This window comes from Lepidochelys kempii, chromosome 12 (assembly GCF_965140285.1).
Source record: "Lepidochelys kempii isolate rLepKem1 chromosome 12, rLepKem1.hap1, whole genome shotgun sequence".
NCBI classification, from domain to species: Eukaryota; Metazoa; Chordata; order Testudines; family Cheloniidae; genus Lepidochelys; species Lepidochelys kempii.
Window position 1 is genome coordinate 19,529,883 of NC_136391.1, and position 15,121 is coordinate 19,545,003.

The window sequence follows — 15,121 nt, forward strand, 5'->3', positions numbered from 1 at the left end:
CGCCCCCTGCCTGGGCCGAGAGGAGGGGGTCACACTGGGGGGCGCCCCCTGCCTGGGCCGAGAGGAGGGGGGTCACACCGGGGAGCGCCCCCTGCCTGGGCCGAGAGGAGGGGGGCACTCTGGGATTCTACCCACCTCCCCAGGGCTAGGAGGGATAAACCCACCTCACCTTCATTTTTTAATCAGAAAACATAATAATGTAAAGAAGAGTGTGTGATTGGGCACTTGTTCATTTAAAATTATGAGTTTGGGTGTCCAGGCAATGATACCATTAATACATTTGTTTACCTAATTCTTTTGCCAGACTTTTCCCTCCTACCCTCTTTGACTTAATATCAGCTTACAAACATAGACTTCAAACTGCAGAAATAAGGGCACCTTCTTCTTTATTCAGCAATAAGAATAAAGGAAGATAAGTAATTGTTTTGGTTTAGGAGACTGGAGTATACCATGATATTAACAGCTTGGTCCTACACTCTTTGGAGCAGGGATTTAGAAAGGAATCCATTTAAAGGGCTGGCTGGCTGGATTTCCTTCTCATGCACTGGGTCTATCTCATTGTACTACATGATCAAGGCAGAGAACTTTTTCTGTCTTTTACAGCATATAGTTCATTTGTAAGTGGTACTAGGATGACTCATCTCTTTAACTGATGGTTTAAATGGCTTATTCAGTAAATCATTCATTAGGATCAGGATGGTATTAAGCTAAATCCACTACAAACAGATGATAAACACAATTCCTGCTCCAAAAGCCCTTGCCACATTTCCCTGAAGAGCTTCTATAGATGATGATAGGCAAGGACTTTGTAGCTTGCTGGCTTACATGTAGGTATTTAGGGAAATAAGGGCTAGCTTTTTGCTTAAGTAGCACATTTAGATTCCTCTTCCAACTTGCAAGGATCTAGCCCCCTTTTCTTCTTTGGCTCCAGGAACAGCTCTGGAGATTAACTGCTGCTCTCAGTTTCATATGTAGTATAATGCAGCCCAGGTCTTGTATTTCAAAAAGATACTTAAGGGTTTTTTAAAATTAATTATTGTATAGATTTCTTTTCTTCTATCAATGGGCTGAATTTTGCTTCCTGCCAATTGACTTCAGTACTATCTTCTGACATCAGCCCCCTTCAATTTTGAATTAATTCTTAATTAAGGCCATCTACAGCATGGGAAAGAGGGAACTCTGCTAACAGAAGTTTGACAAGTGTACTGAATGATGTATCTGAGGAAGTATGAAATCAACCATACATTATGTTGATCAAATTATTTATTATTGTGAGAGACCACGGAGTTAATAAATATTTCACCATACAAACTGGACATTTGGTTTCAAACAACCCAGAAGATTAAATACTACCACATCTTTGACATCTATTTTATTGTTCTGAAATCTTTGATACATCTAAGTTAATCTAAGTACAGTATTAAGGAGCACCTGTAGGTAAATGAAACCTAGAAACATGCATTAAAAGATAGAGATGGTCTGTTAAACATTGAAGACAATGAAAATGTAAGTCTTTGTTTCTCAGTTTTTCAGTTATGTCCCACAAAAACGTACCTGCATACTGTAGCTTGCCACAGTACATACTAATATTGTGGATGAACAGTAGAAAGCCCTAACCCTTCTCTAGGAGATACATCAAAACAAATGTTCTCCCTTGCAATGTCAGAAACATAAAAGGCACCATCATATAATGTTTAGAAAACTAAAATTAGGTCACTATCCTAGATTTAAAATTTACCTATAAGGATTGCTGCTCTGACTGGGGGGAAAAAAGCAGCTTTCAACATGCATATAGAATGTCTCTCGTATGTTGTAAACCTTGGACTGTTTTCAGGAATATCAGGTGTAAACACAAGGTAAATATAAAATCTATTGGTTTGTTAGACTACAAATACTACCCCATGAAAAAAAGCTGCTGTTACAAAAGTGTAAAAAAATATACTAACTTCCATTATTAGATTGTAGAATTTTCAAACTACATGTCCGTTATGGCAGCCACTTCCAAGCAGTGAGCCCCAAACCAGATTTGACTTGGGGACTAATTTCAACAGCAAGAAAAAATGTAATTACTTGGATAATTTTTTATTTAAATGTGAATGTTTTGACCTCTTATTACATTTTTTTACTTTTAAATTTCTGTAGTTATATTAGTGCTTATGAAAGATGCCAAATGAAGCGTTCTGTTTATCTATGGGTGGCAGCAACACGAGCTTTTCCAGACTACCCTCCCAGTGAGATACAACTGATGAGATGAGACCCATCTCTTCAAAGTTAAAAGTTTAGTTCAGTCTCCAGGCCTCCATGATAACACTACTCCCCAGTGTCCCGTTTTCAGTTGAGGTTGTGTTTTGGATATCTGTCCACTAGCAATTGAAAGGAAGTCACTGATTAATTCCCTATAGGGCATCCTTTTGATATTTTCATAGTTTCTAACTGCAGTCTGTTCCAGTTGATGCTGTTGTAAGAGATGTGGCCAATAATCATCTTTATCCTTAACACACTAGACTGCCGCATCCTTTTATCCAATGTGTTAATTCACTAGTCCCTGTACTTGAATCAACTCCCAAGATTTTAACTTCCTTATTAGCACCACATGCTGAGCCAGGTATTACTAACAAAATAATGTCAGTAAACAAACAAGATTTCTAATTTATTTCTAAAGAATAAGATCTAAGTTAATATGTGAATAAATGAGATGCTGTCGCTAAACAGTGATCTGCACAAACTACTCAGACAAAACTTGATGAAGTTACTTGGTATCTCCGTGATTGGTAGTGGGAGTTTTCAGTTCTGTGTTTGTGCTGGAAAAAGGTGCCAAATTGACAGCCTACCTCGAGACTAAATTTTTTTGTTCCTCCACAAAATAAGAATGGCACAGGTGGTACAAGCATCTATACAATACCTTATCCTGTTCTGGAAGAGCCCTCTCGAATTCAGAGTGCCCAATCCTGCATGTCCATTTGGCCGTTAACCTCCCTGCCAAGAATGCCATACATAGTAGTTTGTGCAATACAGTCACTTTCACTGGGAACAAGACTGAAATCACCAATTAATTTCCTTTAAGCTACATACAAACATTTGTCTGATGGAAGCATCTTTCAGTCTTTACAGAGTTGGGCTAGATTCAAACCAGTAACCAGAAAAGCGAAAGACTCTTCTCCCATAACTAATATCCTAATCATCAAGTTCCAAAGAATCATTCTCAGAGGATCAAGAGGTGCTGCAATTTTAAGTTTTTGTGTTGGACCTTATTATTTTTAAGCCTTAACAGTGTTCACATTTGCTTTGAAGTTGGTTGCTTGTAATAATCAATATACACAAATGGCATATATGAACAGGAGACTCCTCAGCTTTTCTATATTTTTAACAAAGTGGTTATGAGATGAAAAGCTCAATGCTATTGTTCTCTCGTACTAGTCTACTCTAGCTTGAATTGTGTGTGGATAAACTAGTTTGTGGTCATAATTCACTGAGTTTCAATTTCTTAAGACTCTAAACACATCATATGTACTATCTCTGCCCTCAGAACTGCCTGTCTCCACTCAGATTTTATTTAGAAATAATGTAAAGTTCAGATGCAATAGAACTTAGTCACACAAAATAATCTGCCAGAGATTTTTATGAACATTCTAACAACTGCCAGTTTGATCAGATGTGGGTAACACTTTATACTCAAACAATAATAAATCAACCACACCCAGAATATAGATTTTAGGATTTTTTTGGGGTAAAATCTCAAACAGGAAATGGATGTTTCTGAGCAAATATATTGGCCATCTGCATTTCTGCTTTGTAGAAGACGATATCAATAGTTTTCATACGTGACTTTCCTCCATAACCAATTAGGCCAGAAGCGTAAGTCAAGAATATAAACTTCCAATCAAGGCACAAAATAGTCTACTAGACTCTCTCTTCACCTTCCCTCTTCATGTTCCCCCTCCAACCCACCTCTGTATAGCAATATCTCCCACACCAGACATTAGGTTTAATTGTTCAGGTAAGTGTAAGTTTTACCCACATATGGGCTCTATCTATTGTAAATGCAGTTAACTAGATGAACAGCCCATTCTCAGCACATATTGTTCATTTTTTGCATTTGCTTTGGGGGGGGAAGTCTGCATCTCTTTCATGCATATTCTTCAAGAAACTGTATGTGGAAGTCTTTCACTTTCTCCAGCACAATCTTCAGCTTCTCTACTGGAGGGAGAATGGTCATTCTGGGAAAGAGAAGAAACACTATTGCAAAACAATTGATAAGATACATTGTAATAAACATTAAAGAAATGGAAACCAGAAACAGACACCCCAACCCCCCCAGAGATATATTTCCCAAACGGTGCACAGAAAGTAGAACTTTTAACTTCCTGCAACCTGCTTTTAAAAAGATTCCCTTATTTTCTGAATTTATGTTACAGCTACAGTTACTGTACACAGAACACCTGGTTTTGATTAACCTGTGTATTAAAATTCAGGGGCTTGTCATCTCAGTTTTTTTAAATAGAGCAAAACCTCATTAAGTGCCGCCTCCAATAGACAGTCTACTTTTCATTTGTGAATCTTAACTTCTGGAAAGAGACTACAAAAATTACATTGTGGGGTACTATGTTTATTATTTTAACGTTTCTGTATCAAGCTTGTTCAGTTTACATGTGAAATGTGTTTTTTCTAACAGCCAGCCCTGCAAACTCAGCTATCTGCAAGTGGAGTTGGTTCCTTCCAGCTCTTGTATTCTCACCAGTAAAAAAATTCTACAAAACAAATTCTGCTCTCAGTTACACAGGTACAACTGTGACACTTGCCAGGTTTATGAGTAACCCCGGACACCTGCCCTTAGAATGAGGAAACTTTGTCTGTACCTGCCAGGGCTGATTCTCCCAGCCATAGGCAACACAAGCACTCCCCTCTCAGTCCACCTGGGCTCTGCTGTCCCTCATCCAGGCTAGCGATAGCCACAATCTAACCCCTGAGTCGTCAGAACGTCCCTGTATAATGTCCAGCCCCTTATCCACTGGACTCTCATAGAATGACCAGATCCTTTGTTCCCACAGGAACAGCACATCACAGCTTACTAGTTACACCTCAGATCACAGCTCCACTTAACTCACAGCACTTAGATTTGTTTATAGAGAATGCAAGTTAATGTATGTAACACAGAGATTCATAGGATAGTAAAAACAGAAATATTAGAAACAAAGGGTTACATATAAAACAAAATCATAACACAAATTCTAAAGCTTAAACTCAGCTAACAAGCTGTCTTCTTGTCTATCGAGATAAAAAAGGAGCACTTAAAGATGATAAAATCATTGCGGAGAAACTAAATGAATTCTTTGCTTCAGTCTTCACGGCTGACGATGTTAGGAAGATTCCCAAACCTGAGCCATCTTTTGTAGGTGACAAATCTGAGGAATTGTCACAGATTGAAGTGTCATTAGAGGAGGTTTTGGAATTAACTGATAAACTTAACAGTAACAAGTCACCGGGACCAGATTGCATTCACCCAAGACTTCTGAAAAAACTCAAATGTGAAATTGCAAAACTATTAACTATGGTTTGTAACCTGTCCTTTAAATCAGGACAATTTAAATCAGGTAAATTCTGTACCCAATGACTGGAAGATAACTGATGTAACGCCAATATTTACAAAGGGCTCTAGAGTTGATCTCGGCAATTACAGACCGGTAAATCTAATGTCCGTACCGGGCAAATCAGTTGAAACAACAGTAAATAATAAAATTGTCAGACACATAGAAGAACATAAATTGTTGGGCAAAAGTCAACATGGTTTCTGTAAAGGGAAATCATGTCTTACTAATCTATTAGAGTTCTCTGAAGGGGTCAACAAACATGTGGACAAGGGGGATCCAGTGGACATAGTGTACTTAGATTCCCAGAAAGCCTTTGACAAAGTCCCTCACCAAAGGCTCTTACGTAAATTAAGTTGTCATGGGATAAGAGGGAAGATCCTTTCATGGATTGAGAACTGGTTAAAAGACAGGGAACAAAGGGTAGGAATAAATGCTAAATTTTCAGAATGGAGAGGTGGTGTTGCCCAAGGGTCAGTCCTAGGACCAATCCTATTCAACTTATTCATAAATGATCTGGAAAAAGGGGTAAACAGTGAGGTGGCAGTTTGCAGATGATACTAAACTGCTCAAAATAGTTAAGACCAAAGCAGACTGTGAAGCACTTCAAAAAGATCTCACAAAACTAAGTGATTGGGCAACAAAATGGCAAATGAAATTTAATGTGGATAAATGTAAAGTAAAGCACATTGGAAAAAAATAACCCCAACTAGACATACAATATGATGGGGGCTAATTTAGCTACAACTAATCAGGAAAGAATAACCCCAACTAGACATACAATATGATGGGGGCTAATTTAGCTACAACTAATCAGGAAAGAAATCTTGGAGTCATTGTGGATAGTTCTCTGAAGATGTCCGTGCAGTGGCAGTCAAAAAAGCAAACAGAATGTTAGGAATCATTAAAAAGGGGACAGAGAATAAGACGGAGAATATCTTATTGCCCTTATATAAATCCATGATATGCCCACATCTTGAATACTGCATATAGATGTGGTCTCCTCATCTCAAAAAAGATATACTGGCATTAGAAAAGGTTCAGAGAAGGGCAACTAAAATGATTAGGGGTTTAGAATGGGTCCCATATGAGGAGAGATAAAGAGACTAGGACTTTTCATCGTGGAAAAGAGGAGACTAAGGGAGGATATGATAGAGGTATATAAAATCATGAGTGGTGTGGAGAAAGTGAAGAAGGAAAAGTTATTTACTTGTTCCCATAATATAAGAACTAGGGGCCATCAAATGAAATTAATGGGCAGCAGATTTAAAACAAATAAAAGGAAGTTCTTCACACAGCGCACAGTCAACCTGTGGAACTCCTTGCCTGAGGAGATTGTGAAGGCTAGGACTATAACAGGATTTAAAAGAGAACTAGATAAATTCATAAAAAGAATAGGAGTACTTGTGGCACCTTAGAGTCTAACAAATTTATTACAGCATAAGCTTTCGTGGGCTATAGCCCACTTCATCAGATGCATAGAATGGAACATATAGTAAGAAGATACATATATATATACAGATAAGTTGGAAATTGCCATACAAACTGTAAGAGACTAATTAGTTAAGATGAGCTATTATCAGCAGGAGAAAAAAACTTTTGTAGTGATAATCAAGATGACCCAAAAAGAAAAGGAGGACTTGTGGCACCTTAGAGACTAACCAATTTATTTGAGCATGAGCTTTCGTGAGCTACAGCTCACTTCATCGGATGCATTGAGCTGTAGCTCACGAAAGCTCATGCTCAAATAAATTGGTTAGTCTCTAAGGTGCCACAAGTCCTCCTTTTCTTTTTGCGAATACAGACTAACATGGCTGTTACTCTGAAACCTGTCAAGATGACCCATTTAGACAGTTGACAAGAAGGTGTGAGGATACTTAACTTAGGGAAATAGACCCAGCCACTCCCAGTCTCTATTCAAACTCAAGTTAATGGTATCTAGTTTGCATATTAATTCAAGCTCAGCAGTTTCTCCTTGGAGTCTGTCTTTGAAGCTTTTCTGTTGCAAAATTGCCACCCTTACATCTTTTACTGAAAGAAAAGGAATACTTGTGGCACCTTAGAGACTAACCAATTTATTAGAGCATAAGCTTTCGTGAGCTACAGCTCACTTCCTCAGAAAGCTTATGCTCTAATAAATTGGTTAGTCTCTAAGGTGCCACAAGTACTCCTTTTCTTTTTGCGAATACAGACTAACACGGCTGTTACTCTGAAACCATCTTTTACTGAGTGGCCAGAGAGGTTGAAGTGTTCGCCTACCGGTTTTTGAATGTTATGATTCCTGATGTCAGGTTTGTGTCCATTTATTCTTTTGCATAGAGACTGCATAAATTCATGGAGGTTAAGCCCATTAATGGCTATTATCCAGGATGGGTAAGGAATGGTGTTCCTAGCCTCTGTTTGTCAGAGGGTGGAGAAGGATGGCAGGCAAGAGATAACTTGATCATTACCTGTTAGGTTCACTCTCTCTGGGGCACCTGGCATTAGCCACTGTGGGCAGACAGGATACTGGGCTGGATACTGGGCTTTGGTCTGACTCCGTATGGCCATTCGGTCTGACCCAGTATGGCCATTCTTATGTCTATTATGGTACTGCTTACCCCAACTCCCTCTCACAGTGTTTTTCAACCAGCATGGCTGAGACTCTCCTTTCATGAGATCAAGCCTGCTGGCAACTTGTCTCCCCCAACACATCTTTCTGCACCCCTAGATATACTAGCCCAGTCTTTTGTTCTTCACCTCTAAAACAGGGTCCTCTCATCCCCCACTGTTTATCTCTTTCTGTTAATTTGCCTTCTGAAGTCCCAGCAATCTCTTCATTAGCATTTGACTCAGTATGCAAATAGACTTCTATTGTAAGACATACAATACACAATGATCAGCTAAGGAGATAAGTGTCTCCCATCTCCTGTTTGGTGGAATCTGTCTCAAGGCATGCTACACTTCTGGGTGACCTGCCTTTAACTAAAAGGCCTTACAAATATAGTTTCCAATATATATTCACACATACATTTCACTAAGATTATGACCACAGGCTTTCAGTAGAAATTTTACATGACACTCTTTGACAAACTAGAATGTAAATACCAGACCTAGGGGATAACTGTAACCCTTATGCACTCCTGTGCCATATGTTTGACATCATGAGATCCTTGGGTCACAGCAACCCTATTGTTTTCATGGGCTTCCACAGGTATAATGAAGGGCAAAATTTGGCCCTGCAATTGGAATTCAGTTAACAGTTTTGTTGGAGCCAGGCAAGTCAAAATACAATCCAGCTCATTTTCCCCGTTATACTAATTATGCAATACTAACAAAGGTCTGGATTCTACAACACTTACATTCAGCAACACCGTATTCCCCAAGTAGTCCCCAAAAGATAACTATACTTCTTGCAGAGTAAGGTGCTGCTTAGTGCAAGTATTAGCGGCAGTCAGGCCCAAAAATAGCTAAAAAAACCCCACACCTTATTTCATTAAAGTGAGCACACATTACTCAAGGTACACAGGAACTGCAACCGTTGAGTGAGGTGGTGCAATTTTCACTATCACTTTTCAGTATAGAGCCATACCGTAAGATAACCATTTTAAAAGTAGACCATGGTTTCAGCAGAATTAAAGATCACTTCTTCTAAGAACCAGTATTTTCTGATCCCTTGAGGGTTCATTTAGATACCTCACTGTGCTCTGTTCTGTATATTTGGAACTGATGTCAGCAAATTGGGGAAATACTGTATGAAGCCGAATGACATGGCAAAAACCAGTCCTACTGTTCTAGATATAATTATTAGCTACATAGAGTATGCCCGAGAAAAAAAAAAGAGGCTGGTGTCACAAACAATGTGAATTAGTCCAAGTCTGTTTTTATACCATGGACATGCCATAAGAACTCTAACAGTTTTATTTATTTAGTAAAGAGAAAGATTCTAACAACTGGATTCTTATAATACGCTGTAATTTGCTATTAAATAGATACTGCACCTGAAGTGGTAACTTCCTTCTCTTTGGCCAAATCCACTGCCAGGTACAACACAGATTCCAGTTTCTTCCAAAAGTTTCATACAGTAGAACAAGTCAGGGGCCATTTTATGAGCCTGAGAAAAGAGACTGAATTTTTGGAGTAATTTTTCATCTCCAGATCATAACATGAAATCATAATGCAAAAAATACAGTTTTATGGTCATTTTTCTTTCCAAACGTTTCTCCTGCACTTTCATTTTCTTCACTACATGGATGCACAGCAACTCCCGTTGGTGGTGACATGGATCCACTCCACACTGTAGGCTCTCAATCAGTCCAGCTCAACAGAACAGAATTAGCCAGTCGCTCTGTCTTTACGTAACTACTCCCTTCTTTGATTGACTGAGACATAGAAACTTCTCGCAACAGAGTTTTTTGGTGTTCTAAACCCAATTTCACTGAAGTGTCTAACAGATTAAAGGTATTAAAAATATTTGATGAATTAACTCCTACATGCCTATCCTTACAATATTGCCCAGAGCACAAATAATTAGACATTCCTACTGGATTTTCCCAAAACATCTGCTGAGTAGTAAATCACCTGAATAATAATTTGGAGGAAGTTCTTATATTTTAAGTTAGTCAAATCAACATGCCCAGTCTATATACTACGTCATTCAGAGGCATTATTTCAGCTCATAAAATTCACAAAGGACCCCACTTTTGGTCTCAGTAACACAGGTATAACTGAGCCCCAATCAGAAATGAACTGGAAAATGAAAGGACTGCCTGCCACTTGTTTATTAGTGATATAATCTCTTAGCAATTGCCAGTCTTTGTTTGTAGCTGGAAAGCACTTGTTCTACTCCAGGGCATAAAATTCCCTCATGGATAACAACCAATAACAATGTGGGGAGGTTAGACGGACAATGGCTGACTGACCTTTGCTGCCTCAATGGCTTTGGAAGGGATAAATATCCTTGGGAAGGCATACATAGCTCCTTGAAGTGGATTGCAGTGAATTCCTGGCACTTTATTAAACATGTCTTCTGTTAGCTTGGCTTTTTGGGCAAGATTGTCCAAAACAGACTCCTTTTCCTGTTGAAAAGAAAAGGAGGGGAGGGAGAATAGAAAACAGTTGAATTTCTCCTTAGATGATGAATTGTAGGTTGGTTCAATAGTTTTGCAGTTGGTAAAACAAAATGTTTCCTTACATTCACTCCTTACTAGGTAAGAGGTAAATAGAATATATCAAAGATTAGCAATAACACTCCTTACTAGGTAAGAGGTAAATAGAATATATCAAAGATTAGCAATAACAAATACCCAAGACAAATGGCAATGGACCAAAAGTGATGTCAATCATAATGCAACAGTCACTCACTAGTCAAATCTAAGTCTTCCATTTTAAATACCCTCTGCTGGAAGATGACAAAAGGCATATATTTCCTGTAACACTGGTGTAACACTGAATGCAAACCCAAAGGTTTAACATTGTTCTGGTCTTGGCAAGTTTTGTGACTTGCAGTTTTTTCCCCCACTGAATAAGATCATTGTAATTTCAGTGCCTTTTCTGCAGACGTGTGCTATACAATCAAAGTGCCCCTGTTATGCTGGATCATATTAAAGAAGTTCTGTATTAAAATCACAAATGAGTTTTGTTAGGATGTAGATATTCAGGCCTCTCTGCAAAGGCCTGTACTTTAAGAATTGAGGTGTATTCTTATCACTTGGCTAGTTCTAGAGGTATAAAAGAAAGAATCAAAATCACTGTCTGCTGGTGTAAGGGCCTTCTCTTACTGTGACAGTCTGAGGCCCTGTTCTTAGGCTAAGGCCTTTGGCTAAGCAGCAGAGGAAGCCATAAGTGTGGGGGGGGGGCGGAGGGTGAGAAAACCTGGATTTGTGCTGGAAATGGCCCAACTTGATGATCACTTTAGATAAGCTATTACCAGCAGGAGAGTGGGGTGGGGGGAGATATTGTTTCATGGTCTCTGTGTATATATAATGTCTTCTGCAGTTTCCACAGTATGCATCCGATGAAGTGAGCTGTAGCTCACGAAAGCTCATGCTCAAATAAATTGGTTAGTCTCTAAGGTGCCACAAGTACTCCTTTTCTATAAGCTGGGAAGCGACCGGTCACCTCCTCACATTCCAGACTAGTCACATTGAAATAAGGTGCTATTGGGCTTTTAGGAATATAATCCTGTCCTGATAGTGCCTATCACCTCCAGAGAAAGGGAAGTGCCTAGAAAACGTAAAAGGAAACTTAGTTTGATAGCATCCTGTCTGGCAAGAACCCACTTATCAATAGCTGGGATGTGAAATCCTAACTTCTGTATTGTTTTGTCATTATAGTTCCCACTTTGCTATTGTTTGTCTGTATAATCTCTGTCTGGTTCTGTGATTGTTCCTGTCTGCTGTATAATTCATTTTGCTGGGTGTAAACTAATTAAGGTGGTGGGATATAATTGGTTACATAATCATGTTACAATATGTTAGGATTGGTTAGTTAAATTTCAGGAAAATGATTGGTTAAGGTATAGCAAAGCAGAACTCAAGTTTTACTATATAGCCTGCAGTCAATCAGGAAGTGAGTGGGTGGGTGTGGGAGATGGGAACAGGGAATGGGGGTGGGGAAATTGGAATCATATTTTGCTAAAGAGGGGAAATGGGGGTAAGGAAATTGCAATCATGTTTTGCTAAAGGGGGAAATGGGAACAGGGAATGGGGGTAAGGAAATTGGAATAATGTTTGGCTAAGGGCAGGAATGGGAACAGGGACACAGGTGTAAGGCTCTGTGGTGTCAGAGCTGGGAAGGAGGATACTAAGGAAGGAAACTGGAATAATGCTTGCTGGAAGTTCACCCCAATAAACATCGAATTGTTTGCACCTTTGGATTTCGGGTATTGTTGCTCTCTGTTCATGCGAGAAGGACCAGGGAAGTAAGCGGGTGAAGGAATAAGCCCCCTAACAAGTTTGATTCCCCATAGTTTAAATTCCAGGGTATTACTAATTAAGAGCTCTCTTGGGTTTTGGTCTCGTATTTTTACTGTTTCTCTCCCTCTCTGTGTGAAACTTTCAAGCTGTTAATTGTGTTAGTACATCCTAAGACAGAGTCTGTTCTCAAAGCAATACTTTGTAACAACTATTCACACAGAGAAAGACTCAAAGGGATACTTTGTAACAACAGAAACAGCACACAGAGACTCCTTGCCGTTTTGTTGTATTCATCTCGCTTTGTTAACAATTGTGATTAAAATAGAGATAGAGGATGTATGTGGATGGATGCTTGGTGTGGATAATAAATGAATGATCAGGGAGGTGCCAGCCTAAGAATCCAGTGTCCATCCGGCCGAAGAAGGCGTCAAGTGGAAACAACCAGAGGACCCCCGAGGGCAGACTGGAATCCACCCAACAGCCTCAAGAATGGGAGAACCAAAGAACAAGATAACATCTGGCAGCATGGAGCCGTCAGGAATGTGCCATCTGCTGATTGATTCAGCAACAGCATGATGAAGCAATTCCTATAGATTGGCATAGGAATAAATTCCTATAAAAATGGACTCTAGAAACTGAGAACTTTGGGGTCTGATTCTGCAAAGCAACTTCCAGGAGCATCAGATGAGCATCTGACAAGGCCCTTCTCCCTCCTCGTGTCCAGGCCACCTGGCCAGTGACTTGGCACGAGCAACTCTAAGGCTGGTAACTATGATAACAACCTTGCAGAACCTGTGTGTGTGTGTGAATGAATATGAAATTGAATGGCATGTTATAGCTATAACTAACTGCTGACTATGATTCTTTCTGTATTCATAATAAATGTGGCATTTTGCCTTATTCCCTTTAATAAGATCCTGCTGGTTTTTATTTAATTGGTATAACACCCCAAACTGCTGGAACGGAGCTTCTGCGGTTCTGTGGCCAAGAGGAAGTTCTGCATGTGTAACAAAGCCGATGCCAAGTCACTGCTGCAGACACTACCCTTGAAAGGCCCTGAATTCAAGTGGGAGGCCTAGTCCACAGGCTGTGTGTAGAGGGGAGATGGTATCATTTTTAAGGAAGTACATTTCTGAATTTAGCATTTGTGAAAGGTTCTGGAACAATGGTTCTAGAACAACATTCCTGGAATTCTCTATTTAACCACAGAATAGGTACAGCAGGTCAGCCTTCTCAAATTGTATTTTCAATATGCCTCAAGCTTGACTTGGCAGGACCAATTTCCAGGGATGAGAGAGTAGTTCAGTCTCCATACTCATTCAGTTTTTAGGATTTCTGCTGAGACTACCTACCAGGATACCAGGTGGGGCTTTTGTGAGAGGAACACTTGTTCATTTGGAACAGTACTGAGAAACTCCTTTCAAAAGGTCACAGAATAGCATTCTTCAGATGATGATGACTTTCGGTCACCATCAATCTGGGCTGGTGATCCTAAGACAAATCAGTGATGTCTAATTAACAATATCTTAAGCTATCCAGGCTGCTCACCAGGCTATAGTTACAAGATAAAAAGAGCTGTCTTTAAAAAGAAAAACACACGCACACCAAAACACACAATTAAAACCAGCTAAGCATTTTCTGTTTGACAGATCTCTACTACAATGAGATTGATTTTGCATGTAATGTAAAAACTCTTCTTTTTAAAATAATGGGCCACATTTATCCATTTTTAACTCCATTTATACACTAGAGCTGACTTTGGTAGAGCATTTGTACAAATGAGAAGCTACTATTCTTTGTTCAAATAAGCATTCAATATAAAAGGGTACCATATGGTTTCACTTACAAAGTCACCCTCACTTAGTAGCTTCATTTTTCCTGTGCAGTTTTCAGAGAAGCCAGCTTTGTTGAGTAGCTACCCTCATTTACCATGGAAGCCACAGGGGAAAGAAATTATATTTAAAAGCAGATGAACTCAATGAAAAGCCACAAACATGTGATGGAAGAGCTGTGGCTCCACCAAGATGTTGAAGCTACTAGTACAAAGAGTATTAGAAATTACTCTGTAGTCCTGTTGGCCAGTGTTATTACAGGGCTCTACCATAAGAAAAGCTGAGATGGAGCTTTCTGTATCTTCTCATCACACCCTGGTGATGTATGGGATAGGGTTAAGAAATACACAAACAATATTAAAGCTGACCTTAATGAACTGTGCATAAGATTCTTCCCCTGGTACTGGAGGATTCACTACAATATCCATAGCTGCCTGTCCAGAGACTGGAGGACAGAGACGAACAGAGAGAAGTTTAACAAGCTGTCCTTTAATCTCTGGATGCAAGTTAATCACCTCCATATAACCCCCTCGGTAGCCGCACCTGAGAATACAGTAGATAGAGAGCGAGAGAGAGAGGAAAAAAATGAATATAATTTGGAATGTTTATTACTGAAAAGAACCCCAAGAGAGGAAAAAGAGGGAGCATCCAGCTGAACTTTATATTAATCATGAGCATTTTGCTTAGCATCAATACATGTAACCTACATTTTTAAATATCTTCTTCTGTTTTGGGTAAGGTATAATGGTAGCTAAGTACCATCAAAGAAAATATTGGGTGTGACGTTTAGACATTAACATATGCAGCT

General features: G+C 39.3%; 1 protein-coding gene across 4 annotated transcripts in view; it reads right to left on the reverse strand.

Moving 5' to 3' along the window:
- Positions 1-1,276: 1,276 nt before the first annotated feature.
- Positions 1,277-15,121, reverse strand: part of GPT2 (glutamic--pyruvic transaminase 2) — a 51,011-nt gene continuing 37,166 nt past the window's right edge. For all 4 annotated transcript variants that reach the window (XM_073307729.2, XM_073307727.2, XM_078848104.1 and 1 more), the window contains 4 exons: positions 14,682-14,856; positions 10,487-10,642; positions 9,566-9,678; positions 1,277-4,217 (listed from right to left, as the gene is read on the reverse strand). In XM_073307729.2, the coding sequence (XP_073163830.1) occupies positions 4,127-4,217; positions 9,566-9,678; positions 10,487-10,642; positions 14,682-14,856 (535 nt within the window). In that variant the 3' untranslated portion in view covers positions 1,277-4,126. The remainder of the gene's footprint in view (positions 4,218-9,565; positions 9,679-10,486; positions 10,643-14,681; positions 14,857-15,121) is intronic.